General features: G+C 47.2%; 1 protein-coding gene across 1 annotated transcript in view; it reads left to right on the forward strand.

Moving 5' to 3' along the window:
• The window catches only part of RPRD2 (regulation of nuclear pre-mRNA domain containing 2), a 49,184-nt gene that overhangs the window by 7,740 nt on the left and 13,564 nt on the right, over positions 1-27,880 (forward strand). The window contains 5 exon segments of the mRNA XM_063145709.1: positions 17,621-17,750; positions 22,135-22,235; positions 23,872-23,949; positions 25,520-25,572; positions 27,223-27,349. Of these exon segments, the coding sequence (XP_063001779.1) occupies positions 17,621-17,750; positions 22,135-22,235; positions 23,872-23,949; positions 25,520-25,572; positions 27,223-27,349 (489 nt within the window).

Here is a 27,880-nt window from a genome sequence, read left to right on the forward strand (position 1 = left end):
ACAGCTGTGAACTGAACTCTCAAAATGGCGTTAAGCAAACCACTCTGCTCCCTGCACCAAAATCCTCCAGTGTCGGCACAGTACTGACGTACCTTGAAGGGTTATTACAAGGATTACTGGCCTAATCAGTATTAAATGCTCTGGATCTTTGGATCACGTGCTCTAAATGTCTCCTCAAGGTGTAAGGAAGCGCTTTGCCGCCCGTCTTTTCCCATGTTGGTTGTGTGTTTGTCACACGATGAGGCAGAAATGGCACGGTTCTTTGTGTCCATGCACCTCTGGTTGTTTATAGCCTATCCTACTTGAAAAGCTCCTCATAATGTTGTTATCACATCAAGGTAAAGGGTTGCCTCACTCAAAGCCCCTTGTCTAATCTACAAAGAGAGACGTTTGGAAACTTCATGCCAGGTAGAGTTGTGAATATAATGCACTGATTTCCATGTTCCTCTTACAAGAGGGGAGAGGCGTGGAGGCCAGCCTGCAGCCTTCTCCAACCTGGTGTCCTCCAGATGTGTTGGGCTACCACTTCCATCATCCCCAGTCATCATGGCCTTGGAATGATGGGAGTTGTAGTCCAACACATCTGGAGGGCGCTGGGTTGAGGAAGGCTCACCAGGTAGAGTATGAAAGTGGATGCCATTAGTTGGAATGTTCCGTTCAGTTAGCTGAGCTCAGAGTTGATCAGTTTGTTTTTCTCTGTGTCTTCAGGGGCTTGATTCTCTGTCAGTGTCTGAAACCACCTCGTTTATGAACACAGGGTGAAGCCTCCCTGCGAGTCTGCTTGGGGCACAGTCAGGATGAGGGTTGGTGGTGGGGGATAGGAATTTTCCAAAAGCTTGTTTCCCCTTAAAGCAGCTATAAAAGCTAATTGCTGATATCCTCATTTGTCATGAGCCACTGGGTGGTGGATTAACCATGGCTGCGTTCGGACAACACAATAGTCAATGGTGGATTAATAGTCAACTCCACAGTTGAATATCGAGGGGATACTCTCCACACGACATGATTATAATCAACCGTGGTGTGGATTAAGGACAGCGTTGGGCTGGCTGTTAGTCAACAGTGTGTTTGATTGACATATCCCCGCTCTCTCTACCCCCCTCAGTCCTCCCTGGTATCCCATCAGCCATTGAGAGTTCTGCTGGCAGGACTAGAGTAACAGGCTTCTCAGCCCCATGGCAAGAATGAAATGGTTTATATGCTGCCAGTCCCATCCCTCTCCAAGACATAGAATCATAGAATGGTAGAGTTGGAAGGGGCCTCTAAGGCCATCAAGTCCAACCCCCTGCTTAATGCAGGAATCCACCTTAAAGCATCCCTGGCAGATGGCTGTCCAGAAGGCCACTAGGGTGGGAGAGTGCACGACCTCCCTAGGTCATGGGTTCCATTGTCATACTGCTCTAACAGTCAGGAAGATTTTCCTGATGTCTTGCTCTACATCTAAAAGCATGGAATTACAGACAGATTGGTATATCTCCCCGGGCCAAGAACAGTCAGGTCAGGGGAATTCAGGGTGGGCTACATGGCCTTATGGCATACTTTAAAGTAGCCTGGGGTTGAGGATTCTAGGGAAATGCCAAAAACCCCAACCCGCCGGAGGTACTCTACTCTCAAACGATATGGGACCCCTCTACATTAAGCGAAGTCCCGTTGTTTACCTGGTGCTGTTGTACTTCCTGTTTCTTTGGCGCGATGGATATGGGAGGAGAGGAGCAATGAGGCAGAAGGTCCTGCTGCTTCCGGGGACGCCTTTAAACAGCAGACACAGTTGAATCGAGGGAACGCCTCCCTCCTTGGCACCAAGGCTGAGTCTTGTTTTCATATGTATCCTTGCAGCCCCCAGGAAAGCCAGGACTTATTTCAAAGTAGAAGTAAGATTGTGCTGTAACGTTGCAACCCTCAGCACACTCACTTGGGAGTTACTTCCATTGAACACAATGGGACTTACTTCTGAGTAGCACATGGGGGTCAGATCTGTCTCCCTTTGTTGTATGGAGAAATTTTATCCTCTTCTCCCTCCATTTAACATCCTTTGTCTCTTCCTTAGCAACTTCATAGTGCAATGCCAGCTTTCAATGCTGCCGATTTCACGCCATTAAGTGTTTATTGCAGCTTTTCTCTGATCTATTTTAAAACAGAATAGGGCGGGGGGACCTTGGGAGATGTCCTGTTTGTTTACAGTGTCATTTAATTGACCCGGAAACTTTTGTGGGTGGCCAGAAATGAGCGTGCTAACAAGGGTGGAGTCATATGGGCAGCCCATATGACACTCTTTCTAGGGCAGGTGGACTCTGAAGTGTTTTCATAGAATCATAGAATAGCAGAGTTGGAAGGGGCCTACAAGGCCATCGAGTCCAACCCCCTGCTCAATGCAGGAATCCACCCTAAGGCATCCCTGACAGATGGTTCTTCTTGGTCCAGCTAAGACAGACATAACAACAGAAGATTAGAGATGTGGGGAGGAATTCCCCTTAGGTCGCCTTGACAATGACACTGATGAGGGCCCATCTTACCTTGTTTGTAGTTGGTTCTGAGAGATTATTTTGGTTCAACTTCTTTGTCTTAAGAAGTTCAGGTGAGAAAGGAGACTCCCTCTTGACGCATGGCAGGGCTGCGCAGAGGGGCTAAATTCGAATTCCTTTTGGGCTCCTTGTGTTTCCTGCATTGCCTTATAAACAGTGTGTGTGTGTGTGTAGGTAATTTGTCTTGTATTAGCATTAAAAGGTGTGCGTGGCTTGAGTTCGATCCGTATCAACAGATGGCCTCCAGAGTGTGTCTGTCCAGCAAATGGATGTGGAGTTTGGTGTTTGTGAACCAGTTTCTATACATGTTGCCAAAGAATAATTGTGTTTTGCTCCAAGGAGCTGAAAGTTCTTCAAATGAAGTAACAGGGTAGTAATTCAAATTCAAAGATGAGTTGTTCAGGGGCCAGTTCTGGGCAGGTTCAGATTCTCAGAGAGTGTCTTCATGGCACCAGGTTGGTGCTGCATCCCTCAGAAACTCCACGCTTTCCTTCCCCTGGGTTGGCGTTGGGTAATCCTGACTCAGAGAAGGGAGCGCGGGGTTTCTGGGTGGCCATCTGGGAACTGGAGCTGCCCCCGTCCCTTCCTGGTGGAAAGTGACCAATCATAGGTTGCTTTCCACTGGCCACATCTCCGCTGTGACTCTGGAGTAAGGCTTTGGGGCTGGCTTGATGCCGTCTTGTGCGTCCTCGCCTCGCTCCGTAGAAAAAAGTCAGGGTAAGTCCTTGACTTTTTTTTCTCCGCGGCTTCAGCGGAAAGCCCCGGGATGGGTGCGCGATTGCAGTGGCGTTGTATAATCGACACAGCACACCCACCCAGGGGGGTTTCTGAGCATTTAGAAAGCCCCTCAGGCATATGCTAGTTGTGTCTAGGAACATTTCCCATCCCCAGAAAGGAGCGGCAAGGACAGGCACTGAGTAGGGAGAACGTTTAGAACAAGAGTGGAAACACCGTTCCAGCCCTTGCAGATTGGTGCTGATTAAATAGTGACCCATGATGGCAGCCTGCCTGAAGGATCCAAAAACTGAGAAGACAAGTATACTTCCCCCCTCTTGATTTTGAAGCTCTGTCTGAGACTTTGTGAGGGTGCCTGGTGCCGCTTATTTCTGGTGGGAAGAAATGCTAAGTAAATAAGTAGCACCCTTGACAAAGCATGTGCTTCTCCTGTGAAGCAAAGAGAGGAGCAGGAGGACAAAAGAATCCTTTTGGGGGGAAACTTGGAAAAGGCGATGCAGTTCCCTTCGCAGCAGAGAGGAATCTTGTCCAGAATGTTCCCTTGCGTGGACGGTGTCCCCTCTTTGAATTCGACAATTTCTTCAGCCAGCGAGACGAAAGAGAACCCAAAGGCTGTAATTCCACGCACGGGTACTAGGGAGTATTTCCCACAGAAGTCTGTGAGACTTCTGAGGAAACGTGCATTGGATCGTGCTGTAAAAGGATGTTCAAGGTTATTTTTGAAAGGAGCGGTGCTTTGTTTTCGACAGCTCAGAAGACTCTCGAGCACATTAATGTGCATTTTGAGAGGCGTTAGAGCAGGAATAGATAACTATTTTGGGCCTGTGGGCACATTTGGCGATGTGATAAAAAGGACAAGTAACCTGCCCAAAAGACTGTTCTAGGCAGAGGTAACATCTGAGACACAAGATCCTAGACAACTCCTTTGAACCCACAGTTTACAATGCCAACAGAAACCTATTTCACAGAAGGTCAAGGTTCCCCCCCCTTCCCCGCTCCTCTGCCAGCCAACTCATTCTCCCTATCTCTTTTTCACTCACACTCTGGATCAACACCCATAGATGCATTACACACACACACACACACACACACACACACACGCACACACACACTTACTTTCATTTCCAAAGAATATATCTGAGTCCCATCATGTAACCCAGAGGCATTCATGGGAAATGAAGATAGCAGCAACTAGAGGTCTTCACTTTGCCTTGAAGTCATTTCAGCTGCCAGTAAGGGCACCTTGGCAGGCACCAAGAAAAGAATTCAGTGTCTGTTGCTTACCCCTGCCTACACGGGGGATTGTGTGTTTCTTGAGCAGCGACTGGGTAGGAGCACAACATATTTGCACATCTCTCTTAACAGATCCATAAGCACTCAACGATGAGGCCTTCCCAGTGAATCAGGTCACTGAACGGGAAGAATGAGGTGTTGAGTCCATGCTATGGGTTGAGTTGCTTCTTGCTGGTTATGGAACTGGGTATTGAGTGAAGCAACCTGGACCGGCAGGGTGGGCGTGGGAGGTGCCTACCTAGCAGCCAAGCATGTCTATCCAGTGAGGTCTCTAGAGTTGGTAGCTGGACCTGGAAGCTCAAGCAAGTTGGTGGTTCTTAGAGGTTCCTCAGGACATGCTTTCCACATTGGATTGTCTGATGAGGAGCCCTTCTATTTCTGCCACTGAGGCCATGTCTGTTGAAAAGCATTGAGGTGTCCCTCCACTTAAGCATTGTGATGGCCCTTGGTGAACTCTGTGTATGTCCTGGAATGTGCCTAATGCCCGTCCATTAGCACCTTTCTGCAGTTGGCAGAGGAAGATCAGTAACTCTGGACAGGCTGCCTTTGTCCACCGTTGCTGGTCTCATTGAGCAACCTCTGATGCCAAAGAACCCACACACCCTCCCGGGTTAGTAAGCATACAGTCAGAAAGCGGCAATGGTAACCTTTGAATGAGAGGTGCAGCTCAGTGAAGGAAGCCTTTTAACTGCACTGGCTGCCTATTTGCTACCGGGCCAGGTTTAAAGTTCTTGTACTTGTATACAAAGCCCTGAACAAGTTGGGACCAGGATACCTGAGAGAGCGCCTTCTCCCTTACCAACCTGCCCGGTCACTGAGGTCATCCGAGGGCCTGCTCCTGGTGGTTCCACATAGATCCATCCTCCGATTGGAATCCACCAGGGGAAGAGCCTTCAGCGTGGTGGCCCCCCTCCTGTGGAACTCCCTGCCTCTGGAGGTCAGGCAGGCGCCAACCTTGTACTCCTTTCGGCTCCTTCTGAAAACATCTTTATTCCGAGAAGCCTTTCCTTAATATGCAGCCTTGAATCTCTGTTTTTGCTTCTTTTAAATTTTGTTTTAACTGTTTTATTCTGTTTTCATTTTCATTTTATTTTGTACACCGCTCCGAAATTTTTCAATGGGGAGTGGTATATAAACATTCTAAATAAATAAATAAATAAATCTTCAAAAGAGCTTTTTGAGGCTCAGCATGGGGCTGTTTGGCTAGTAATGAGGGGTTGTTGGGTTGGGTGCACGATGGGGCAGGCACACTTCAGTAATGACTTTGCTTAACATAATGGGAGGCATCTTTGTAAAACTTCACTAATCAAATTAACTTTTCCCTTGATTCTGCTACTGCCTCAAGTTGATTTAAGTCAATTATTTGAATTGGTCTTTCCCCCCCTTTGTGATTTAAATCAGTCCACCCAGCCTAACACATTGTCTCCACAAAATTCTGTTTGTACTCACAGATCTTGATTCAACAAGCCTGCTGTTTGGTTTGGTTTGGAAAGCATTTATAGTCAATTTGTTGATGAATCAGTGGTAATTGCAAAATATGCTGGTAGGCAAGGCTGCCCCGTTAGAAAATGGAATAATGATGTTCTTTACAGTGTGGTGGTTGTTTTTATGACTTCTTATGAATTAAAATAGAGACTTCTCTTTGTGTTTAATGAGTTGCTGTTTTAGAACATAGCTAGGCCTTGGGAGCTGATAATTGCTTCCTTTTTTGTTTGCAGGGAGAGATGAATGATAACTTCAGTCTTGATGTGTTAAGACAAAATTATTTAGCAGCAAGGCATGATGAGAGAGCAGTTTTGGAAAAAACCTCAGGTGTCTCATTACCTGAACATTAGAATCATAGAATAGTAAGAGTTGGAAGGGGCCTTTAAGGCCATCGAGTCCAACCCCCCCCCCCCCCCCGCTCAGTGCAGGAATTAGATGACAGGGCCTAGAAACTTGAAATGTTCAGCCCTGTTGAAGGACCTAACTTTTTTTTCTTTTTGGGAAGAAAAAAATGATGAAATGAAATAGTATAGTTAGGGTATGTCAGCCTTGAAAAATAACGAATCACCAGTGGCCAATAAACATGCCTGACTGCTTGATATGCCACAAATTATTTCTGTGTGTGTATAGACAGGCTACTAACCATTTTATTGACTTTTAGTCTTGCGGGTCCTTATTGGCAAAGCTGATATGTGTCTGTGGTTGCTTTCAAGGGCCAGTGTTAATGCCCACTTGGTGAAATGTTCAAGCAGTTTTCCTGAGTATTTTCCAGTCCTAAGCCAGGCTTTCATTGTTGATGTTATTCTTTGCAGGTTGTGATAATCAAAATATCGACTCCTTCAGTTCAAGGATTTGGTTCTCAATGAGGAGGCAAAGTTTTTCCTATATCACATCAGATTGTAAGCAGGGAATCACGTGATGGAATGCTAGTATGTCAGGGAGAAGGGTCCTACCCTAGTTTCCTATGTGCAGGGAATTGATAGGGGGTCCTACCCTCAGTTCCTATGAGGCCACCAGTAAGGGAGGAAGCAGCAACCAGGCACCTCTCCATCGTGCCTGGGTCCAGCTCCAACTGAGAGCCCCCTCCCTTCTGCTACCAACTGTCTCTGCAGAGGCCACCAGTGAGGGAGGAAGCAGCAGCCAGGCACCTCTCCATCATGCCTGGGTCCATCTCCAGCTGAGTGCCCCCTCCCTGCTGAACTTTGCAACTAAGATTGTAGTGCCTGAATTTGCTTTCTTTTCTCCCCTCCTCCTCCCTCCCAATCCCCTTTCCTTTTGTGTCATGTCTTTTAGATTGTAAGCCTGTGGGCAGGGACTGTCAAGAAATACTTTTGTAAGCCGCCGTGAGAGCCTTTTTTGGCTGAATGGCGGCATAAAAATGCTTAAATAAATAAATATTTTTTTCTGTGCACAAGAGCATTCCGTCATGGGAGTCTCCATCAGAAATCTGATGTGGTACAGCCCAAGCACAGCTTTCAGTCCTTGGTTGTGAGGGTCTGCAACTTAGTGCAAACCTCAGAATGAATGGAGGCAATTAGAGAATCACAGGATTGGAAGAGATCTTGAAGATCTGGTCTAACCCTCTGCTCATTGGACTAGCTTGGAAAAAAGGAGGGTAAGGGGAGACATAATAGAAGTGTACAAAATTGTGCCTGGTGTGGAGAATGTGGCTGGGGAAACATTTTTCTCCGTCTCCCATAATGCTAGAACCCAATGAAGCTGATGGGTGGGTGATTTAGGACAGGTAAAAGGAAGGCCTTCTTCACACAGTGCATAGTTAAACTATGGAATTCACTACTACAAGATTTAGTGATGGCTACCAGTTTGGAAGGCATTATTTATTTTATTTATTCACTCATTTATTTATTCTAGCACTTTTATTCTGCCCCTTAGCAAAAAAAAGGCTCTTAAGGTGGCTTAACAAAAATATTTCTTAAGACAGCCACAGGTTTACAATCTAAAAAAAAACAAAAAAACATAACACAAAAGGAAAGGAGATTGGGAGGGAGGAGGAAAAAAGAAGAAGCAAATTCAGGCACTAGATTCTTAGTTGCAAAGAAAAGTGGGTTGAATAAATTCCTGGAGGAGAAAGCTATCAACAGCTACTAATCCTGATGGCTATGTGCTACCTCCGGTAGAAGAAGCAGTAAGCCTGTATATACCAGTTGCTGGGGGACATGGGTGGGAGGGTGCTGTTGCACCATGTCCTGCTCTTGGTTTCCTCGTCAATTGTTTTGCCTCTGTGTGGAAGAACGCTGGACTAGATGGACCCTTGGTCTGGACCAATTTAGGCAGCTGCAGCATCTCCGGCAGATGGCCACCCAGCCTCTGCTTTAAATACCCCCAAGCAAAGGAGAGCCCGCCACTTCTTCAGGAATGTCTCTTGCCATTAAGAAGTTTCTTCTAATGTTTAGCCGAAATTTGCCTCCCTGGTTCAAGCCCTTCCTCTGGAGCAACAGAGATCAAGTCTTGCTATTGGTATATAAAGCCCTAAATGACTTGGGACCCAAGTAATTGAGGGAGTGCCTGTCCCTTTCATAGAATCATAGAATCATAGAATAGCAGAGTTGGAAGGGGCCTACAAGGCCATCGAGTCCAACCCCCTGCTCAATGCAGGAATCCACCCTAAAGCATCCCTGACAGATGGTTGTCCAGCTGCCTCTTGAATGCCTCTAGTGTGGGAGAGCCCACAACCTCCCTAGGTAGCTGATTCCACTGTCGCACTGCTCTAACAGTCAGGAAGTTTTTCCTGATGTCCAGCCGGAATCTGGCTTCCTTTAACTTGAGCCCGTTATTCCGTGTCCTGCACTCTGGGAGAATCGAGAAGAGATCCTGGCCCTCCTCTGTGTGACAACCTTTTAAGTATTTGAAGAGTGCTATCATGTCTCCCCTCCATCTTCTCTTCTCCAGGCTAAACATGCCCAGTTCTTTCAGTCTCTCTTCATAGGGCTTTGTTTCCAGACCCCTGATCATCCTGGTTGCCCTCCTCTGAACACGCTCCAGCTTGTCTGCGTCCTTCTTGAATTGTGGAGCCCAGAACTGGACGCAATACTCTAGATGAGGCCTAACCAGGGCCGAATAGAGAGGAACCAGTACCTCACGTGATTTGGAAGCTATACTTCTATTAATGCAGCCCAAAATAGCATTTGCCTTTCTTGCAGCCCTATCGCACCGTTGGCTCATATTCAGCTTGTGATCTTTGTCCACCCACCCATGCCTTACGATTGATGGTAGCTTGGGGCGGATGCCTTGCTTGTCCCACCAATAGCAGAGGCTAGGAAAAGGCATTTTCACTTGTCCGGGTGTTTGGAATCACGTTGTTTCAGTGCGCTCCTAGTGAGAGTTGTCAGTGCTGTTTTATTGTGCTTTAATATACTGTGCTTTTAAGGATGTTTATATTTTGACGTTGTAGTTGTTTGGGCATTTTGTGTTGTTAGAAGCCCAGTTTTCTAGAAGTGGAAGAAGGGCAGGATACAAACATATTGAATCAATAAAATAAGTCTCCTCCGCCTTTTGCTTCACGGCCCTTCAGATATCACATCCCTCTTTAATTTTGGCTTCTCTAGCCTATTTATTTATTTACTGCGTTTCTAAACCCCCCAAAAGCCGGAGTTCTCTACAAACAGCCAGCTCTTTTAACCGTCCCTCATAGGACTTGCTTTCCAGGCCTATTGCCTTCCTTTGAACTTGCTCCTTAATGAATCAGCGCCTGGTACATTGTACCCCGTGATACATACTGAGAAGTTGGGCCAGTTCTGTTCTGCCTTTCTGAAGGCTCGATCCTGTGAATGATAGCAGAGATGGACACCGCCCCCGCCCCCCTTTTCAAGCAAATAGGCTCTTGCTGCAGGCTCCCCCTTTTTTGTGAGGTCAGAAGAGCCTCTTCTCCGTCCAGTCCCCGTGGGGCAGCTGCTAGTGACACCGCTAGCTTTGCGCCTTTGCAAACAGCCAGCCCTGCTGGTGTCGTGAGTGGGGCCAAGCTGTTGTCGTCGTAATTTTATTTATTTATTTATTTCATTTTTATACCACCCGATAGCCGAAGCTCTCTGGGCGGTTCACACAAATTAAAAAAAGCAACATTCGAAATATAAAACAAACAGTATAAAGACACGATATAAAATACAATATAAAAAACACAACCAGGATAAAATGGCTTTATATTTGATTTCTCGCTCTCCTTTATTCCTCATATTGAGGCAGTAGCTAAATCCTGTCGTTTCTTCCTGTATAATATTGCCAGGATCCAACCATTTTTGTCTGTCTCTTCTGCCAAGACTCTCGTTCACGCACTGGTCATCTCTCGGTTGGACTACTGCAACCTTCTTCTCTCTGGCCTTCCTTCGTCTCACATCAGTCCGCTGGTCTCTGTCCACCACTCTGCCGCTAAGATCATCTTCTTGGCCCGCCGCTCTGACCATGTCACTCCACTTTTGAAATCTCTTCATTGGCTTCCAATTCACTCCAGAATCCAATACAAACTTCTCCTGTTGACCTTCAAAGCTTTTCACGGTCTAGCTCCTGCCTACCTCTCCTCTCTCATCTCACACTATCGCCCCGCTCGTGCTCTCCGCTCCTCTGATGCCATGCTTCTCGCCTGCCCAAGGACCTCTACTTCCCTTACTCGGCTTCGTCCTTTTTCTTCTGCTGCCCCTTACGCCTGGAACGCTCTTCCAGAACACTTGAGAACTACAAACTCAATCACAGCTTTCAAAATTCAGCTGAAAACCTTTCTGTTCCCTATAGCTTTTAAATATTGAGTTTGTTCTGACTCTATACTGTTTAGCTTCACCCTACCCAGTGCCTGTTTACACTTCCCTGTGCCTGTTTGCATTTTCTTTCCCTCCTTATTGTTTACTACAACTTTATTAGATTGTAAGCCTATGCGGCAGGGTCTTGCTATTGACTGTGTAATCTGTACAGCACCATGTACATTGATGGTGCTATATAAATAAATAAATAATAATAATAATAATAATAATAATATCAGCAGCAGTGCAGAAATACAATTTTAAAATACAAATTTAAAACAGCAAAGTTAAAATTAAATTTATAAACTGTTAAAATACTGGGAGAATAAAAAGGTCTTCGCCTGGCATCTGAAAGAATATAGTGTAGGTGCCAGGCGAACCTCCTTAGGGAGCTCATTCCACAGCCGGGGTGCCATAGCAGAGAAGGCCCTGCTCCTGGTAGCCACCTGCCTCACTTCCTTTGGCAGGGGCTACCAGGAGGAAGGCCCTGCTGGATCAGACCACGGGTCCATCTAGTCCAGCACTCTGTTCACACAGGGGCCGACCCGCTTTTGACCCGAAACCCACAAGCAGGACACAGGTGCAACAGCACCCTCCCGCCCATGTTCCCCAGCAACTGGTGCACACAGGCTTACTGCCTCCGTTCCTGGAGGCGGCACATAGCCACGTGCTACCTCCAATCCCTTTGGTATGGTCTTGCAACAGCTAGACAGAGTTTTTAATCCAGAATTTCTGACACCATGTCATTGAGCTACAAGTTTGAAGCGGGGTAGTAGTTCGAAGTCAAATGGTTTCCCTCTGGAGACAAATGTTTTGTATTCCTTGTTTAGAAAAACAACCCATGTATTGTCGTCATCATCTCTATACTGCTCCACAGTCGAAGCTTTCTAATCATATTGTCTTTAAGTGTCTATAACGGTTGCAGTGATTTAGAGTTGGTTTTTTAGTGATTTAAAGTTGGATTTTTTCAAGAGAAGGGTTCACAGTGAAGGAACTCCAAGGTAACTTGACCCGGAAAGGGATCTTGGGGTCATGATCGATTGCTCTGTGAAAACCTTGATCCAGCGTGCAGTGGCTATGAAGACAAATTCCTTGCTAGGGATCATTAGAAAATAAATGGAACATATCTCAACGCCTTTCCACACATCTGGGGCATGGCCACACTTGGAATACTGTGTACAATTCTGTCTGCTGCAACTGAAAAGGGATATTTTAGAGCTGGAAAAAGTGCACACGCAAAAAAGACGGCCCCGTTTCTTCTGTACAAGGAAAGGTTACAATTTGGATGGCTTTAAAAGGGGATTAAATGAATTCATAGAGGAGAAGGCTGTCGATGGCTACTAGTCCTGATGGCCCTATGCTACCTCCAGGATCAGAGGCAGTAAGCCTGTAGACACCAGTTGCTGGGGAACATGGGCAGGAGGGTGCTGTTGCACTCCTGTCCTGCATGTGGGTTTCCTGTGACCAGGTGTTTGGCCACTGTGGGAACAGAATGCTGATCTGCCACCGCTCTTAAGTTTTTAATATTTCACTCTTTCGTCGGTGCAGGCACATATAGCCTTGAAGCTGGGCCTCTTAACAGAGATACCTTTCTAGATGGACAGAAAGACATGTGTGACTAGTGCCTCTCTTCCTGATACATCTTTATTCCCTTTTGCTATGAGAAATCTGATGTTCTGTTCACCCGTTCCTTTTAGGATGTTTTTTAGGTTGTTTTAACACTATGTTTTAAATCAGTATTTTATAATTAGAATCGTAGAATAGCAGAGTTGGAAGGGGCCTACAAGGCCATTGAGTCCAACCCCCGGCTCAATGCAGGAATCCATCCCTGTCAGCATCCCTGACAGATGGTTGTCCAGCTGCCTCTTGAATGCCTCTAGTGTGGGAGAGCCCACAACCTCCCTAGTTAACTGATTCCATTGTCGTACCGCTCTAACAGTCAGGAAGTTTTTCCTGATGTCCAGCTGGAATCTGGCTTCCTGTCACTTGAGCCCATTATTCCGTGTCCTGCACTCTGGGAGGATCGAGAAGAGATCCTGGCCCTCCTCCGTGGGACAACCTTTTAAGTATTTGAAGAGTGCTATCATGTCTCCCCTCAATCTTCTCTTCTCCAGGCTAAACATGCCCAGTTCTTCCAGTCTCTCTTCATAGGGCTTTGTTTCCAGACCCCTGATCATCCTGGTTGCCCTCCTCTGAACACGCTCCAGCTTGTCTGCGTCCTTCTTGAATTGTGGAGCCCAGAAGTGGACGCAATACTCTAGATGAGGCTTAACCAGGGCCGAATAGAGAGGAACCAGTACCTCCCGTGATTTGGAAGCTCTACTTCTATTAATGCAACCCAAAATAGCATTTGCCTTTCTTGCAGCCGTATCGCACTGTTGGCTCATATTCAGCTTGCAATCTACAACAATTCCAAGATCCTTCTCATTTGTAGTATTGCTGAGCCAAGTATCCCTCATCTTGTAACAACTTGCTGTTGTTCCCTGCCTCTCGTTGGATCAGAAATATTTTTTAAAAATTATTATTGTTATTATTATTATTATTAAGCATTTTAGCATCTCGGTGCTACACACATCTACGCTCACGATGAAGTTCTGCATCTCCTTCAGTTGTATCTGTAGCTCAGAATGAAACTCTTGCAGAACTGGGGTTTCCTTGTGAATTGAAATTGTGGGCAAATTTACTTTGGTAAGGAACTATTTCTCAGTGGTAGACCGTGCCAGCGTCAAGGCTAGACATCGTTGGGCCCCTGGAGTTGATACTCGTCATTACCGTTGATCTGCTTGTTAGCCTACCTCTTGCTTGGGCCTAGACTATGGTGGTAGTGTGAAGGGGAGCACTCAGTACTTGTCCAGGAAGTTAGTGATAACAGTGATGAGGAGCAATGCGAGCTGATGACAATGGAGGTGAGAAGATGATGATAATAATAATAATAATAATAATAATAATAATAATAATAATAATATTTATTTCTTACCCGCCTCTCCCTTTGGATCGAGGCGGGAAACAACATTAGAACAGGAATCAACACATCTTAAAAATTCATGATTTTACATTGCTCTGGATAGGCCTGCCGGAAAAGGCTAGTCTTTAAAGCTGCCTTAAAATCACACCGAGAGTTAATTTTACGAAGGTAGACTCACTGAGGGCCCTCAAAAACCTGCAGGCAGCACTGACGACAGGGCCCATCCATGGCGTGGTGTAATGTCCCCTGGTCCAACCTCTGACATCTCTCGGTAAAGGATACCTGTAGCAGGTGTGGCTTGGAGGAACTTTCTCTGCTTGAGACCCTGGAGCTGTTGCCAGTCAGCGTTGACAATGCTGGGCTTAAAGAGGCAAATACTCTGACCCAGTATATCCCCTTGGCTGTGGTTTCGCTAGATAGTAGGTAGGGACAGTGGGAATCTCGTTCATCCATTCATGCGCGTCACTAACTGGGAATTCTGGGATGGGTCGGGGTTTTTTTATATATATATCTTGCAAGAAAACTCAAGGGCCATTTGAGAATTCAGCCCATTCAACCCTTTCCTAGATGTTACTGGAGAAGAGAGATAACCCAATGGTCTGAGCTCATATAAGGCAGCTTGCTGAGTTCTCTTCATTGGTAGGCCTGGGGCATTTTTGTAATGGTCTTTGGGACCTCTGTGAACTTAGGCAAGTTTGCTTTAAAGAGATTGCACAAAGAGATGCCTAAAGTGTGCTGATGAGTAGTTAAGGCCATGAGTTGGAGGACTATTTCTTTCGTTCCCTGTGCCTGGCTAAGAGCGCAGGCATGTGACGGTAGGAAATTTCTTCCTAGGTTTGGCATTAGGTGATCTGGTTGGTTTGCCTTTAGACTTGGAGGCTGTGTGTGTGTGTGTGTGTGTGTGTGTGTGTGTGTGTGTGAGAGAGAGAGAGAGAGAGAGAGAGAGAGAGAGAATGAATGGGCTGGCATTAAGTGATTTAATAGGGAAGATCTCTAATGTTTTTGGAATGGCTAGAGTGGTTTCCATTGCATTGCGATGCTTAATAATACTGTGGTGGATGCCGCTGCTCCATTTGCTACTCAGGTGTCTAAACCCAAGACCGTTTTACGGTGCCGTTTTGCATGCGTTCCGTGTGCGAGAGAGAAAGCCGACTAGTTCTGAAAGCTACGGGCGCAAACTCGTATCACATTTCAAGTGCTTTACGCAGCATTTTAGCCTGCTTCTTCTGTTACTGTAACTAGATCTGGGCCCACAACAAACAATTGTTTCTCGTCGCTCCCCTCTGAAACAATACACACGGGGCCCACCAGAAATGTCCGCGCAGCAGCGCTCACTTTGTCAGGGTTTGTACGGGCGAAGCGCTTTCTCCGGCTGTCTGCCCTCTGTTCCCACTACTACCGGATTCTGTTGCACCGTACCGATCTGTTGAGCACCTGGCTTAAATCAGTGCTGGTGATTGCTCTTCAGAAACAAGACGTGATTGTCATGCTTATATATTTGGAAGCCATTGCATCCACCCCAGGATGCACTTGGAGCTGCCCTTGAAAGTGTCAGCTGACGCAGGTGGCAGCAGCTAGTGTGCGGATGGCGGTTTGGGAAGTGAAGGAGGTGCGCCCTCATCGCTGGGGAAACATGGGAGATCTTCACCTGTGAGGGTGATGCTACATAGTTGCCAGCACACCTGGAGTTGCGGCAGACAGCTTCTCCGTTGTGCAGCTTGGCAGGATATACGACGGTCAGCAGCCCCGTAACCCTTTGCCTGCCTCTGTCTTTCCCCACTCTGTAGCATATAGCCACCCAGCTGCAGAGAAGCCACAGGCGTGCTGGGAGAGAGAGGATTAAGTAGCCTCACCTACTTGCCCCTTGCAAATCGCACCCTCCCTCCACCGTTTCACCTCCCTTTGGAAGTGGGGTTACTAAATATTAGGTCTGCTGTCAGACGTCTTCTAAAAATACTTGCACTCCCTAGCTGAAGGATCCCAAACAGAGTGAAGGCGGATTTCTTTTGAGCCACTGGCGAGCCACTGCCAGTCTGCATAGACATTACAGGGCTAGATGGACCAATGGGCTGACTTGGTATGAGGGAAGTCCTTGCAGGCTTCCTAAGCTGTCCACAACCCATCAGCAGCTATCCCAATATCTGCCCTGGCTTCCTTGGGCATTTTGGAGACTCTTGAAGAGGCTGGTTGTAGCCTATGCAGCCCTAAATCAGAGAAGCTCTGAGGATGGCAGCAAGGGAGAGGACCTTTTCAGTGGTGGCCCCCCCAATTATGGAATGATCTCCCCGACGAGGCTCGCCTGGTGCCAACATTGTTATCTTTTCGGCGCCAGGTCAAGACCTTTCTCTTCTCCCAGGCAGTTAACAACATGGGCTGAGTTTGTTCGTTTCTAACTGACCCCAGAATAGCTGTTTTCACAAGGATACTGTTGCTTTTATGCTTATGTTTTTTAAAAATTTTGTATATCTGTTTTTAATGTTTGCTGTTTTAAACTTTTGTAAACCGCCCAGAGAGCTTCGGCTATGGGGCGGTACATAAATGCAATAAATAAATAAATTAAATAAATCACCCGTCCCCAACCTGGCATCCTCTGGCTGAGTTTGACTGCAACTCCCATAATTCCCAGCCAGAATAGAATCATAGAATAGCAGAGTTGGAAGGGGCCTACAAGGCCATCGAGTCCAACCCCCTGCTCAATGCAGGAATCCACCCTAAACCATCCCTGACAGATGGTTGTCCAGCCTCTTGAAGGCCTCTAGTGTGGGAGAGCCCACAACCTCCCTAGGTAACTGATTCCATTGTTGTACTGCTCTAACAGTCAGGAAGTTTTTCCTGATGTCCAGCTGGAATCTGGCTTCCTTTAATTTGAGCCCGTTATTCCGTGTCCTGCACTCTGGGAGGATCGAGAAGAGATCCTGGCCCTCTAGCCATTGGCCATGCTGTCTGGAAGTCACGGGAGTCGTAGTTCGACACCTGTGGAAGGTCCCTGGTTGCGAAAGGTGCTCCTCAGTGTTCAGGCCCTACATTTCCTGACTACTGTCAGGCTGGTCTCCTGAGAGAATGGATTTCCTGATCGTGTCTTTCCGGGGTAGAACAGCAAAGACCCCACCCAGGGGCTGTGGATGGTGGATGCTGTCCAGTTTGAAGCTCCCATCCTCCACACCTATGGCAGGATGCTTCTGTGTAGGAAAGGATAAGCGGGACCTCCTTCTCACATGTGGATTCGTTTTAAATCCTCCAGTTACTCCCAAGTTGGTTTTCTGTTGCATGTTTTGATATCTAAAGCCTGCTCCGGTTGAGCACTTTGGCCTGTGCAGTTGCAGGATATAGATATCGGGGGGGGGGGGGGGGGAGGGCGGGAATAAGAGCTTGTTAAATCTCATTGTTGGCTCTGACTTGCTGGGGCGGAGGAGGATTTAAAATGTAAATAGGAGCATGGGCTGCAGAGTCTCATTGAGCTGAATAGAACTGGACGCAATGCAAATTATTTCAGTATGAACAGCTTTGGTGGCAGACAGCGATGGGAAGTCATCTGCTTTTCCTGATGATGTGCAACTGTAAAACTGAGATGAGAGTCTGAATCAGCCATCCAAGGAGCCGTCAGCTCTCCGAAAATGATCTGTGCTTCCTACTAGATGGGAGGTCGTTGAGCTGCCCCCGCTCAGGCTGAGGCTGCCTAGAGAGCCTTCTTCCCAACATCTTCGCTTCTACTTTGCTCAAGCAAAACTCCCTGGGGTGCTGTGGCTGAACCAAACCCTCTGTCTGTAAAGCAGGCTTCGTTGCGACTTCTGTTCTCCCTAGCTGCCAGATTGGCCCTGCTGGTCTGTGGCTCAGGACTTTGTGCATTGACTGGTGTCTCCTGTTCTCTCTAGCTGCCTTTCCTCATCGGCTGAACCTTTTTTACCTGGCCAACGACGTCATACAGAACTGCAAAAGGAAAAACGCCATTGTGTTCCGGGACACGTTTGCTGAAGTGCTTCCTGAAGCCGCCGCTTTGGTGAAGTAAGTTACTGATTTACCACATTTGTCGTACAACGTTGCATTGTGGTGTGTCTCTCATTTGTTTGTTTGTCTTTGCTCCTTACCAGTCCAGGAAGAAGTGTGCAGGCAGGTTAGAATCATAGAATAGCCGAGTTGGAAGGGGCCTACAAGACCATCGAGTCCAACCCCCTGCTCAATGCAGGAATCCACCCTAAAGCATCCCTGACAGGTTGCTGTCCAGCTGCTTCTTGAAGGCCTCTAGTGTGGGAGAGCCCACCACCTCCCTAGGTAACTGATTCCATTGTCGTACTGCTCTAAAAGTCAGGAAGTTTTTCCTGACGTCCAGCTGGAATCTGGCTTCCTTTAACTTGAGCCCGTTATTCTGCGTCCTGCACCCTGGGAGGATCGAGAAGAGATCCTGGCCCTCCTCTGTGTGACAACCGTTTAAGTATTTGAAGAGTGCTATCATGTCTCCCTTCAATCTTCTCTTCTCCAGGCTAAACATGCCCAGTTCTTTCAGTCTCTCTTCATAGGGCTTTGTTTCCAGACCCCTGATCATCCTCCTTGCCCTCCTCTGAACATGCTCCAGCTTGTCTGCGTCCTTCTTGAATTGTGGAGCCCAGAACTGGACACAATGCTCTAGATGAGGCCTAACCAGGGCCGAATAGAGAGGAACCAGTACCTCACGTGATTTGGAAGCTCTACTTCTATTAATGCAGCCCAAAATAGCATTTGCCTTTCTTGCAGCCATATCGCACTGTTGGCTCATATTCAGCTTGTGATCTACAACAATTCCAAGATCCTTCTTGTTTGTAGAATTTCTGAGCCAAGTATCCCCCATCTTGTAACTGTGCATTTGGTTTCTATTTCCTAGATGTAGAACTTGGCATTTATCCCTATTCAATTTCATCCTGTTGTTTTCAGCCCAGAGCTTCAGCCTATCAAGATCACTTTGAAGTTTGCTTCTGTCTTCCGGGGTATTAGCTATCCCACCCAATTTTGTGTCATCTGCAAATTTGATAAGCGTTCCCTGCACCTCCTCGTCCAAATCGTTAATAAAAATGTTGAAGAGCACTGGGCCCAGGCTCCGTGACGAAGATCAAGGTAGATCTTCACTCGGAGTTTGCTCCTCGGAGGGAAAGCTTTGTGTCTCGAAAGAACCCGTCCCTTTTTCTTCCTTTGTGAATTAAGCCTGGGCTTGCATTAGATGGGCCTCATGAGGCTTAAATGCAGGTCTCGGTCCAATTAGGATCCCTCAGAAGATTCACTGCCGGCTCCCTCACTGGCTTTTGGTTGTTTGTGAAATGTAGTTGACTTCCGTTCACGTTTTATGTTTGAGCGAATTTCGCAAAAGCAAGGGAAGCCTCTCATTTTGAGCCCGTGGTAGAATTCTTGCTGTCAATCTCCTTTCCCCACCCTGGCTCTTGCCAGCTGTTTGGACTTCAACCCCCATCAGCCCCAGACAAAATATCCAATGGCCAGGAATGCTGGAAGTTGTAGTCCAAAAGTCTGGAGGGCACCAGGTTGGGCAAGGCTGTTACAAACTGTTCTTAGGGAGGTTTTTTGGCTTTTCTCAGGAAAGTATCTCATGTTTCAAGTGTAGCTCGACTGAGTAGAGTTAACATTGTTGACAAGCGCCACTATTTCTCATGGTGGGGTTTTAAGTTTTCTGTGGACACTTAAAGCCTGCAATGTTTTGTTCTTTCTTTGCTTTCGGAATGTCATGCGCACGTGTCATAGTATGCATAATCTTAGAAGAGGCATGCCTTCCTATGCGAGAGAGAAGGGGGGGAATGCCTCTTAAGGATGGTGACTGCCGTTCACAATTGTGATAAGTACTTGCATTCTAAAATCTTTTGCCTTCTGCCTGATTAGCAAAGGCACTTTTTTTTGTAATCAAGTTGTTTTTTAAATATCTATTTAACCATTTAAACTTTGCAGCAGCCCTATTTATACCCAAACACTAAAGTTCCTGCAGCAGACCTAAAGCTCTATGCACTCCAGCTTTTTGTCTCCAACGTAGGTCAGCTCACAGGCAAAGCAGGAGAACCCATGGGTTTGAGGACCTCTACCTATAATCTATCTTTTTCAGTGCTGCCTAATTCTAGTGATCACCACGGTATCCTGTGACAAGGAATTCCACAGGCCAATGATGTTGTGTGATACTCATGCCTTGTCCATCCTGAACTGTTGCTAGTGAATTTCCTCATAAATGTTTGATTCCTAGTATTAGAGAGAGAGAGAGAGAGAGAGAGAGAGAGAGAGGATAATTTCATTTCCTTGATGTTTATAACTTCTACCCACTTAGTCAGCATTCCCCAACTTGGTGTGCTCCCCAGATGTTTTGGACTACAAAACCCATCTTCCTTGGCCAGAAATGCAGGGAGTTGGAGTCCAGAGCATTGGAGCGCTGCAGGTTTGGGAAGGCTCCAGTTTGGTCTCCCCACCTCAGTCATAAGCTCAGTTCAGGCAACACGTTAGTCAACACAGTGCTGAGTTTCTAGGGGGTCCTCCCCATGCAGCATGTTCTAACTCCACCGTTGTGTGACTGTGGGCTTCCGTGGAGTTGAGTAAAATCCATCGTGACGTTTGATTGACAGTTCCTCCACCCTCTCTCCTCCCTGGGTCCTCCCGATGGTATCCCATCAGGCATTGCTGCTCTCCTAGAACAGCACTCGCTCTTTTCGCCACTCTTGTCAGGGAACTCTGAAGCCAGTGGGAAACATCCACTCAACACAACGGCTGTGCAGGAACTCTCCTCTGCACAGCATGGATATTCAGCATGGAGTGTTTTCCAAAAAAACTCCACCGCTGCGTGGAGTTTTCCAGCCAGAAAACTCCACGGTAGTGTAAAAACTCCTCCGTAGCGTTCTAAAACCCCCATTGAGAAACGAGTTGTCTGAACTGAATCGTCATTTTCTAAAGAACACTCTAAAACCTGACCCTGTTAAGACACGTTCTGTGGGGGAAATGCTCCAGTCTTCGCATGAGTTTAGTTTATTTATTTATTTAATTACATTTATATACCGCCCCACAGCCGAAGCTCTCTGGGCGGTTTACAACATTTAAAAATAGTAAACATTGTCCTTTTCCAAGCTCCCTCAGCCTGCTGCTTTCCAGATGTTTTGGACTACAACTCCCAGGGTTCCTGGTCTTGGGCCTTGCTGGCTGGGGCTGATGGGAGCTGAAATTCAGAACATCTGGACGACACCAGGCTGGGGGAAAGCTATCTACTGCAGTTCATTTTTCATGGCAGCTAGATCTCATTTAGTAGTGAGCCATGAGTTGCAATTGCATTGTGAGATTAAATCGAGGCTAAGGCTGGTGTGTCTTAATAGTCCTCCAGAGTAGAGGATTTGGGGGAGTGTACTCTTCCGAAACCCCTGTGGCACCTGTGGAATTGGTACACAGGGGAACCAAAGCCTGCTTGTCAAGTCAGGATTTAAGAAGCAAGAACAGGAGAGCCAAATAACAGAGGAGAGCACCCGGCTGCTCTTCTCCTAGTTTGCAGAATCTGTTGCTCTTCAGTCAGTAGAAGTGTATGCTGGTCAGTTGCAATACTTAGATTGAGTTTTGTTTTTTGCCACTTTGAAGTTTAGGGAAAGCAGTTTGGAAATGCACAGTTTCCAGGCGAAGTAGAAAGTGTTGCTTATTACCTTTAAAGCCGTACATGGTTTGGGTCCAGGCTACCTGCGGGATCGCCTTCTCCCGTACAATCCGCCCCGCACACTCAGGTCCTCTGGGAAGAATCTACTTCAGTCAGCAAAGACTAGGCTGACAACCATTACCCAGAGGACCTTCTCTTTTGCCACTCCCAGACTGTGGAATGGCCTGCCGGGAGCGATCTGCCAACAAAACAGTCTTTCTGAATTTAAGCACGCTATAATGATGGATCTCTTCTGGCAGGCCTACCCAGTTGAATTTTAAGATGCCTTTTAATAATGTGCTGCTTTTAATAATGTATTAGTTTTAAATGTTTTAATTAGTTATATGTATTTTATGGTGTTTGTGTTGTACCCCGCCTTGATCTAGAGGGAGAGGCGGATAACAAATGTATTATTATTATTATTGAGGAGCCCTGGTCTGGCACCTCTTGGTAGGCTCATAATTATTTTTTTCTGGGCTTTGTGCCATGGAAAAGACCCAGCTGTTTGTATTTTAGTCATTTGCCAGAATCTGTGCTGGTGACTGTCCCCACCTTGGGCAGTTTATCAAAATGTTTGTGCCGGGTGACCTGGGCGACATTTGTGTTGCTTTCAGTCTTGAAAGCGATGGTAAGGTGGGATCCATCTTTTAAAAATAAAAATAAAATCTGCCCCTCTTGAGTTCTGGCATCTTTGTATGTGCATAGAGGGCGGATTTATGCAACACCAACAAAATCTGTGTTTCTGTATGTCTTTTGCAGAGATCCATCTGTCTCCAAATCTATAGAAAGGATTTTTAAAATCTGGGAGGACCGAAATGTGTATCCAGAGGAAACCATTGTATTACTAAAAGAAGCTTTAAGTAAGTTGCCTTATTCTTTTCATATTTGTGCACTTACGGTGATAACGTACGTGTGTGTGTGTGTGTGTGTGAGTGAGAGAGAGAGAGAGAGAGAGAGAGACTTTAATCTCAGACCTAAGTTTTATTCATTAACATTAAATCAGTCCTTCCCAATTGGTGCCATCTAGATGCGTTGGACTACAAGCCCCAGCATCCCTTCCAAACAGGAAATCATCGGGGTTGTAGACCAGTATTTTTGGAAAGCTGCTTTGTACCCATTAGCTGCTTTCTCTCTATAGTTCCTTCTGCACTGTAGTCAGTAAATGAACATGGGCTGTAGTTTTGTAGGGAAGAGAATTCCAAACTCTCTACAATAGTTTGCGATAGTTGTACTGCTTGGCTTTAAGGCCTGTCCTGTTTAAAGAGCAGGCCTTAAAGATACTTAAAAGTGAGGGATTGAATTCCACTGTTTCCAGTTCTCCCTCCGTCCTTTTTCCAAATTTGTGCCCAAGGCTGTTGCGTTGAAGAAGAGGTGGGGCAAAACTTCCGTTTCCTATAACTTTCCTATCGGATACTGTACATTTTAACTCGGGCAGTTGCTCACACAGGACTAAACTTCACCCCTGTTTCTGCAGCTGATGGTAACTAAGGTTGTGCAAGCCACTGCCCCATGTTGAGCGTAAGTTCAAGCTAAGATGTCACAGAGGTCAATGCTGCAGTTAAATGCTCGGTTGTGAGGAGGACAATTTATATTCCGACATTGTACATTGGAAAACACCTTTAAATGTGGCTTTGATGATTTAACACTGGTGATAGCGATTGCAGAAGGAATTCAGCTCTCAAAGTTCCAGTTCAGCGTTACCAAATTTAAGTGTTTAAAAGCTGAAAGTCCATCCGTTACAAAAGTGACAAATTGTACAACTGTAAGGATTCCTCTTTCGTCCAAACTTCAGGATGTTGGTCCATAGAGTGAACTCCTTGTGCTCAGAAGCCTCACAAGGGATAAATCCTGCCTCACAAATTTGTTTTTTTTTAAAAAAAAAAATTGGGGGTGTTGGTGTTATCCTGCTCTGTTCCACTTGTAATGCCAGCTCTGGAGTCGTGCTCCAGTATACAAATTTCCCTTGGCAACAGCAGGGTAAGGTGTGACGGTCTCTGCAGATTCACTTAGTTCATAGTGGGTTAAGCAGGCCAAGGAAGTAGAAGAAGTTTTGGGGAGGAGACGGTGTCTGTTCAAAAGGCGCGTGAGACTTCCATGTTTACTTTATATGCGCTTGGTTACAAGGGAGTCTCAAATGGGCCATTTAAGATACCCAGTTAACACGGACGTAAAGCTCTCTTAAGCCAGATGAAAGTAGCTTAAACTACGGCCTGCAAACTCAATCGATGTTTAACTCTGTCCCTTGAGATTGCCAACTCCGTCCTTGCCATGTAAAGCCGGAACGGAATCCTTGACAGCCGAGGGTTGTCTTGAAGTGTAAGCTCCGTTTTGATTTAGGTCTCCCGCTGCTTGCTTGTCAGACCTTTGCCAGGCGCACCTTCAAGCCGATTTCTTTTGGCCTCCCTTACCGTGACTAGAGGGAGAGAGAGGGAGCCCCGTAATACCTGACTGCAAAACCAAACCACCCACCCCCCAAAAAATGAAAATGTTTTCCAGGTTCCACTTTCAAAACACAGAAGCAGCAGAAAGAAACTCAGAGCAAACAATCAACTAAGTCATGGAAGAAATCGCAAAGTAAGGAAATCCCACATGTCTGAACTTGCTATGTTTTGAAACTCCTTTGAGGAACGGAAGGGGTGTGCAAGACACCCGCACCAAAAACCCATCGCCTCAGAATCTGGAAGCTCACGGGGCCTCGTCTTCAGGCTTGCAATGTCCGTCTCTAACTGTGCCGCTGCTTGAACGTGTGCGGGGTGCCTGAGAATGTCTAAGTGAGCAGAAGGCATGTAGCAACGAGAGGTGGTCAGTGGAGGAAGGCTTTGGGGACCTGGCGTTAGGATATTGAGAGATGTAGCGTCGGCAGGCGTGACCAGGCTCTGTTTAAGCTTGGCCTATAAGACTTGAAGCCAAGGACTTCCATCCGTCAGCAGCAGATTAGACTAACTAAACCATCACACTCTTAAGTTCAGCGCAGGGAGAGCGAGAAAGAGGGCGAGAACACAGATAATGAACTGGCTTTGGCATTCTCGTGAGAAGCTTATCTAACCGCCTTTGCCGGGTGCGAGTCCCCCGCACAGCAGTGCTGCTTACAGTCAAGTCTCGAATGGCTAAGAGAAGACGGTGATGGGACACGCCAGACTGGAAAGGCTTCTGTCGCTCTGATTCGGGTGGCGCTGGGGAGCGGGGCTTCAGTCCACGTGGGAAACGGAGAACCCGGGTCCCTCGCAGAATCCGTTGTGTCGCTCCGCCAGGAGAAGAGGCTTGATGGATGCTGTAAATCAGCCTTCCCCCACCTGGCATCCTTCAGATGCGTTGGGTTACAGTTCCCTTCAATCCTGCCAGCGGGACTGGGGGTATTGGGAGCCGTACTGTAGCTCATCTGGAGGGCGTTCGGAGGTGGTCATATCGTCCTAACTCCCGCACACAAGTTAACAGCTGGCGAGAAATGAACTGTAAACTGTTAGAGGCTCCCATGAAACGTAAGCCGGCGGAGATCTGCCTGCTGCTTCTCTGCGTGATGCAGCGCTCGGCATTTCTGCCCTGTTTCTGCCTCGCTTTGTGGTTGGCACATCAAGCCGTTCCGAAGGCAGAGCTGCGGCAGAATGCCCTGCCCTTGGAGGAGGGTGCCTGTTGCACTTCCTCACGAGTCACCGCTCTGTTCTGGTCTATTTCCCGTTAGAAGAGCAGCTCACGCAGAGACAAAATGGGGGCATGGAATTCCGACTCGAGAAGATAAATGTCAGGAGGGCATAAGAGCACCAGGTAGTACCTCAGTTCTGAGACGTTTGTTGGGGGAAGTCAGTCATGGAGGATGCAGCAATGCAGTCTTGGCGGAGCGCAGCTGGACTGGGTGCGTCAGCCTTTCCTCATGTGTGAAATGTCCCGTTAAGATTTGAGTGGAGGGAAACCGAGCCACCTGTGGCAGGATTGCAGTAAAGTTGGGCGTGCGTGTTTGCACACTTGCGCGTGCTTTGTGCATCTTCCGTGCCCGAACGGGTGTCATGTCACGTCTCTGCATGTGGGAATGGGGCAAAGGGGTGGGTGGGGATGTTCTCTTCCGAAGTCTTGCTGCTGTTGGGGGAGGGGGGGTTACGCTCTTCTCAGCGGCCACCCTCCTAACCTTGTCCGTTCTTCGTTCCTGCAGCCTCTACAAACCCAAAAGCTGCTTTGAAGTCCAAGATCGTTGCAGAATTCCGAGTAAGTCCGTGTGCTTCCGCTTCCCACAGATTAAACCTGACACGTGTAGCCTCGGAATCGTTCCCTCCGTTTACGGGGAGCCAAACTTGCTCCAGTCTCCGGTAAACTCGCCGTCCTGTAAGACAAGCGGAAGGTAGCTTTAAACGTGCAGGCCTTGACCTTATAGTCTCTTGAGAGGCGAATTTTCTAGCTGGGTGCTGGGCGTCCCTTCCGGTATCCCATGTCATACTTGGACATAAAGCTTCTGCCTGTGGGCAGTGTGGGGGTGAATGTGGCATGGCAGGAAGAGCCCCCACCCCCCGATATTTTTGAGCAGGGATTCTACCTCTGAAGCATCCCTGACCTGTGTAGCTATGAAAGCTGAATTGGGCAAGCCCTTGTTTTATCCGAGGGAGATGCTTGCTTCACTGCTACAGCTAGGACGAGAGAAGACTATCGTCACCATTGCTTCCATATGAGGTGCTTGGAATAGGTTTTGTTACTTGCAGCGGTAGAATAATCCTGCAAAAATGTGCTTTCCAGCCTTGACTTTAGACTAGGAAGGCACCTTTCATCCACCCTCTTCCCGTTGTGTGCTCAGATGCAATGTCATAGTGGAAATAAATATTTTTTAAAAAACCAAAAGATAAAATACGAAATGAAGAGAATATCAGAAGGGAAGGAAAAGGAGTTTGTGCCCAAGCCAGACTTCACAAAAGGCTATTTGTTGTGGGACGTACAATATCCAACAACAAATAGCCTTTGAAATACAGCTCCCTTCCCACGTTAGCCGGTTGAAATACAACTCTGCTTAAAGCTGTAGGGCAGCCTTATCCCTTAAGGATAAGATGTGGTGGACTACAACTCCCATCGCCCCTGTCCGGTTGGGGTAAGGCTGCTGCCAGGCGTAATTATATCTGCTGGAGCCTTGTTAAGAGGTTAAACAGTGATGGGGCAATAAACAGAATGCATTGAATCCTGAGCTTATTTCGTTGCCTTTCTTTTCCTTTCTTTTTTTTGCAAATTGAGCTGGATTTATTTCACTTGCCTCTACTCTTGAGGAGCACTCACGCTTCCCATGTTTGGTAGCAGCATTGTGGGTGTTAGCTTAGAAGGAAGGAAAGGAACCTCTCGTGCAAGCACTGAGTCATTACTGACTCTTGGAGGGACGCCAGCTTTCACTGACGTTTTCTTGGCAGGCCTTATAGCGGGGTGGTTTGCCGTTGCCTTCCCCGGCCGTGATTGCCTTTCCCCCAGCTAACTGGGTACTCATTTTACTGACCTCGGGAGGATGGAAGGCTGAGTCGACCTGAGCCAGCTGCCTGAAACCAGCTTCCGCTGGGATCGAACTCAGGCCGTGGGGAGAGTTTCAGCTGCACAAACTGCTGCTTTACCGCTCTGCGTCAACACATAGCTGTTTTAGTGTGGTGTTGCTATAGTGGGTGAGCTAGCTGTCAAGGTAGGGGAGGGAGGCTACTATAGAAAAAGATGCAAAGTTGGTCAACGTCTGACATATCTATGCACCAGTTCCCCTTGGCCGTCTGTTTCAAGGCAAGTGAGATTTCCTCTCTTCTCCTGCCCCCGAAAAGCTTGATTTTGTAAATTCGCTGCTGCCACAACGTGGAATGTGCTGAACGGCGTGTCCAATGGGTCTGTTCCTCTCTCACCCAGCCGCAGTCCCTCGTCGACGAACTCCTGTTCTACAAGCGTTCGGAGGACCAGATAGAACTGAAGGAAAAGCAGCTCTCCACCATGCGGGTGGACGTGTGCAGTACCGAGACGCTGAAATGCTTAAAAGGTACGGCTGAACAGGGCGGCACGGCAGATTTCCCCTCGCAAGAGGGAGGAGAAGGCAGAGGTCACGTATGTCTTTCTGTCCAACTGGACTCCTTTTAGAGGCCAACGTCAAAAGATAATTTAAAAGACAGCAGGGTTTTCCAAGGGTGTAATGCGTCTGCCTTAACAAAGGCATGAGAATTTAAGAATGCAAGAGCCGTGCTGGATCAGACCAAGGGTCCATGTGGTCCAGCATTCTGTTCCCACAGTGGCCGACCAGATGACCCAATGGGAAGCCCACAAGCAGGATGTGAGCACCGTGGCAACCCCCTGCCCGTGTTTGCCAGCCGCCGGTATTGAGAGGCCCGATCCTGGAAGTAATATACAACCCTCGTGACTAATAGCCATTGCTAGCTTTACTCTATTAATTTGTCTAATCCCCTTGTAAAGCTGCCCTAGTTGGTGGGCATTGCTGCGTCTTCAGGTAATGAATTCCGTAGTTCAACTCATCTTCATGAGAGAATCATAGAATAGCAGAGTTGGAAGGGGCCTA

This window comes from Elgaria multicarinata, chromosome 21 (genome assembly GCF_023053635.1).
Source record: "Elgaria multicarinata webbii isolate HBS135686 ecotype San Diego chromosome 21, rElgMul1.1.pri, whole genome shotgun sequence".
In the NCBI taxonomy this organism is placed as follows: domain Eukaryota; kingdom Metazoa; phylum Chordata; class Lepidosauria; order Squamata; family Anguidae; genus Elgaria; species Elgaria multicarinata.